The sequence below is a fragment of the Pteropus vampyrus genome, unplaced genomic scaffold, assembly GCF_000151845.1.
Source record: "Pteropus vampyrus isolate Shadow unplaced genomic scaffold, Pvam_2.0 Scaffold36, whole genome shotgun sequence".
In the NCBI taxonomy this organism is placed as follows: Eukaryota; Metazoa; Chordata; class Mammalia; order Chiroptera; family Pteropodidae; genus Pteropus; species Pteropus vampyrus.
The window spans coordinates 3,487,448-3,491,939 of NW_011888817.1; the positions used below are offsets into that span (position 1 = coordinate 3,487,448).

At 49.1% G+C, this 4,492-nt stretch overlaps 1 protein-coding gene across 1 annotated transcript in view; it reads right to left on the reverse strand.

The window, feature by feature from the left end:
- The window catches only part of MYOM3 (myomesin 3), a 48,781-nt gene that overhangs the window by 26,771 nt on the left and 17,518 nt on the right, over positions 1 to 4,492 (reverse strand). The window contains 2 exon segments of the mRNA XM_023529167.1: positions 613 to 787; positions 3,107 to 3,290. Of these exon segments, the coding sequence (XP_023384935.1) occupies positions 613 to 787; positions 3,107 to 3,290 (359 nt within the window).

The window sequence follows — 4,492 nt, forward strand, 5'->3', positions numbered from 1 at the left end:
CCCCACAGTTTTTCTCAAAACTAAGAGAAGTCATGAGCCCAAAAGGCTTGAGGCTCACACTGCCTGCCAAGCCCAGGGCCTCAGAGTGACAAGGGAGCCTGGGAGTTAGAAAGGCAACAGGATGGAAGTCTGAGCCAAGCTGAGAGGGTGAATCTGTACAAGGGCACCGGGCAAGTGAAGGGTGGCTGTGGAACCCGAGTGCAGGCCTCCTTGGTCCCGAAGACAATGGCTGCTCTATACCCTCTGCTCTCTGTCCCCGCGTTCCCGGAGGGATGAGACCTAGTCAGTCACCTCTATCTGCAAAAGGCATGCCCTTGGCAAGCATTAGCCAAAAAGAAGGCCATCTGAATCAAGTCTCAGTTCTTCCACTTGCTAGCTAGGGGAGTTTTGGCAAGTTACATAACCGCTCCGTGTCTCAGTTTCTTCACCTGAACAATGATTATAAAAACATTAGTCCTAAGCTTGCAGTTAGAACTAAATGACCTAATATATGAAAAGGGCTTAGAACAGTGCCCAGTGCTGGCACCATACTGTGAAATGGTAGGCTTCATCATTATTGTGGCCCCTCCTTGGAGGGCTCCCTGGCACAGGAAGAGGTGGGGGAAAACTCACGTATTGCCCTGGATAGGTTTGTTGTTAACTGTTTGCCACTCGGATGATCCTGCCTCCCGGGAATATATGTAATAACCCAGGAGCTCTGGGCTTTCTTTCACTGGGTCCCAGGTCAGGGAGACGGAGGTCTGCGTGTCTCGGAAAGCTTGAACTTGAGCTGGAGGAGGGAGAGTAGCTAAAAAACAGAAAAGTGGGCTGAGTAAGGATGCTGAGTTATAGGCACTAACAGGGTGGGGAGCGGTGGAGTGTAGGGAGAGGCAGGGAGGAGCCCCTACAGCAATCACGGGTAGAACATGGATCCAGACATGCCCTGGGGCTTTGGGCAGCCTTTCCTTGTCCCAGAGGTGTGCCCCAGACTCTTGTATTCCGGAAGTCCTCTCCCCTCTTACCTCCAGTCCCCTCTTCCTTACTAAAGCTCCCATTCATTAATCCTTACAATCTCTCTCTCATGTAGAAGTCACTAAATCTGCAGTTTTCCTAAGTCTTTATCTTTAATCTCTAGAAAACTTGATTTTCTTTCCTTGAAATGTCTCTGTTGACTTTCATGGCTCCCTGAGACTAAGCTACTTGAGGTTGGAGCTGCCATGATTTGTTAAATGTACGGATGGATGGACCGATAAATGGATGGATGAATCAGTGAGTGGATGAGTGGATGGACAGATGGATGAATGAATGGATAGATAGATGGATGGGTGGATGAATGGATGAATAGATGAATGGATGGAAATATGAATAAATGGAAAAATGGCTGACGGGAGCAAAAACTTCCTTCTCTTTCTACTTCTCAAACTTTTTACACATCTTTTGGTGGCTCCCCGTTTTCTACTGTGGGACTCTTCCAAGCTTCTTCTCTTTTACTTACTTTATTTTTCCCCTCTCCTGTCATCTCGTGAGTCCATCTATTTCTATGGCTTTAGCCTTCACCTCTCTGCAGGTGAATTCCCAGACTTTACCTCTAGCTCTGCCCTCTCTCCTGAATTCTAGAGCTCATCTTCCATTTCACCCAGACACCTTTCCTTGTGTTCTGGTGGTACTTCAAAGTCAACAGGAAAAGGCTGAACTCAGCATCCATCCAACATAAATGCAATGTTTATCGAGTGCCTACTCTGAGCCAGGCTCTGCACTTGGCTTAGGGGATGCACTGAGAAATAGACTTGAGGTCCTGGGCTCAGGAAGGTCCTGTCAGCAACTTCAGAAGCCTCTCAGGCTGAAGACAATGTGGCAGTAGATGAAGGCTGGGTGGAGGAGAGAGGCTGGAAGGAGGCCACTCAAGAACCCACGTGTCCAAGAGACGTGATTCTACCCAAGGGCAAAAACCTGAGCTGAGGGTATCCATGGAGTAGTCCTCAGGCATTAAAATTATGACTTCAAGGAGGATTTAATGACATGAGGAAATATTTGTGATATAACGTTGATTTTTAAAAGTAGAATGCAGATCTTTACATATGGCTTGACTGTACTTTAAAAAAGATAGGCATGTGGTCAAAAAGCCAGAAGCCCAGGCGCCCACATATTCACAGTGGTTACCCCTGGGCAGTAGAATCATGGGGGTGGGGGCATTCTCTCTCTCTCTCTTTCTCAATTTCTTAATTCCTTCCTTCCTTCCTTCCTTCCTTCCTTCCTTCCTTCCTTCCTTCCTTCCTTCCTTCTTTCCTTCCTTCTTTCCTTCTTTCCTTCCTCCCTCCCTTCCTCTCTCACTCTTTTGCTTTTTGGGGGGTATTTCCCCATTTTTATGTAATTTTACCTTTATAATACAAGTAAATACCTTTTCTTTTCTTTTTTTCCCTTCTTCTCCCTGCTCTTCCTCTCCCTTCCTTTTTAGAACTGTACTAGAATCTTACCATAAGGCTGGCTTGTGCGCCAGAGACTGCCCACATCTAGTCGCAAACCACTCACGGGCCATGCCCCAAATCAAGCCTACATGTTAACCAGACCAGAATGAAAGAAAACACCACTTGCCCACCAACCCATTCACAGTTGTTATGAATATGTACATTCATTTGGCCGGTGAGGACACCAAGGTTTGCAGCTCAGAAATGACTTGCCCAGGCCCATGCCATGCTACAGGTGGGAGGTGTTCCACTTGGTGAGCCAGAGTTCGAGGTGGGGCAGCATAGCCCCCATCAGGGAGGGGAAGGAGGTGAGGCAGGACTGGGTGCTGCTTGGAGATCTCTAGAACCGAGGGACCACTTGGTCACACTCAGCACTTATGCTGGACCCAGCTGGATTTTGCAACTTGTGAATTACTGTTTTGGGGGGGAAAAAAAAAAGTCTTTGCTTCCATGAGCCTCTTGTCCAGAGAAATGTGAATCCTGATGTCCTAACACTTTATAGGCCTGAGATCACGTTGCTTTTCAGCTTCGTGGTAGGTAGCAGGGGTCAGGGACAGGGAAACGGGCACGGCTCTGTCTCAGCAGCCCTGGGGTCCTGAGTCCCGGATGCAGACAGACCCGCCTGGCCTGGCCCGCCCCCATCTCCTGCATCACGCAGGTACCTGGCTTCCCCTTCAAGGTGATGGGCTCGCTGGACTCCGAGGGGTCACTCATGCCATACTTGTTTATCGCGCGCACTCTGAAGACATACGACTTCCCTTTCTCCAGATCCAAAAGGGCGAATCTCGGGGATTTCACAGGAGTTTCTGTGCTGATGGCCTCCCAGGTGCCACTACCTATGACTGACTGTGACAAAGGAGAGAAACGCTCATGAGTTGGGTGGTTGCCTGGGCCCAGCTCTGTGCTGGCCACTTCCCCCACATGCTGTCATTAACTCCCTCAACCATCCCAAGCCCCACATCTCCCTTAGAGAGAAAGCATCTCTAGGCCTGACACCTGCTACTTGTTGGGTCATATTCCATGTTCCCTTTTGTCCACCCATCATAGCTCTGTGCTGCCTGCTGCTGCTCCTTGCCGGTGCTAGGCCTAATCCCTGCCTCTGGGCCTCTGCACTTGCTGGTCCCTTCCTTCACCCCCACCCCAATGATTTCCCCCCAGAAATCTCTTGGTCGGCTCCTCACTTCCTTTAGGCCTTTATTCAAACCTCACCTACCTAAGGAGGCCTCCTCAGTCCTTCCATCTAAAATGTCAGCAGCCTTTTCCCTCAACATTACAAATCCCCTCCCTGCTTTATGTATTTCTCTTTAAGGCTACCACTAGCTAATGTGCTAAACATTTTACTCATTTATCTTGTTGATCATAGGTCCCCACTCCCTACTCGAAAGTCAGCTCCTGAGTCAGGGGTTTGTCTGTACCTAGGGTTTGTCTGTACCCAGGGAGGTAGTCTATCTATGATCCTGGGACAAATAAATGAGTAAATGGATGAATTCTCTCAATAACCCTGCAAGGTAGGTGTTAATTTCCCCACCGATGAGGAAAGTCAGGTTCAGGGAGTTTTGGTGACTTGGCTGAGAGTCACACATCTAATAATTGGTGTATTTAGTAGTTAAGCTCAGGTATGGGGGCCCCCAAACCTGCTCACTCTCCACAGCATCAGGGGCCCCAAAGGCAGCCACAAATTCTGCATCTCTAGGCAGATAGAGGGGAAGAGCCGAAGGTGATACAGGCGAGTGAGGCACCCGGAGAGAGGCCACTTCTGCTGACCCAGAAACCCCAGGGGACCCGCTGACCCTGCCTTCCTGTTCTTTCCCATCCCAGGGCCCCGCTGGCTGTCGGTGGCCTAGAATCCAGCTAGGCCAAGGAATTGCTATAGAAACCAGTGAACATTGCTGTGTACCTACAGTATATCAGGTTTTGTTCTGTCTTATGTGCTTTAATTAATTTGATCCTCGTATTGACCCTAAAAGGCAGCAGTCCCCAACCTTTTTGGCACCAGGGCCCGGTGTTCCTATAAGAATCTAATGCCTGATGATCTGAGGTGGAGCTGA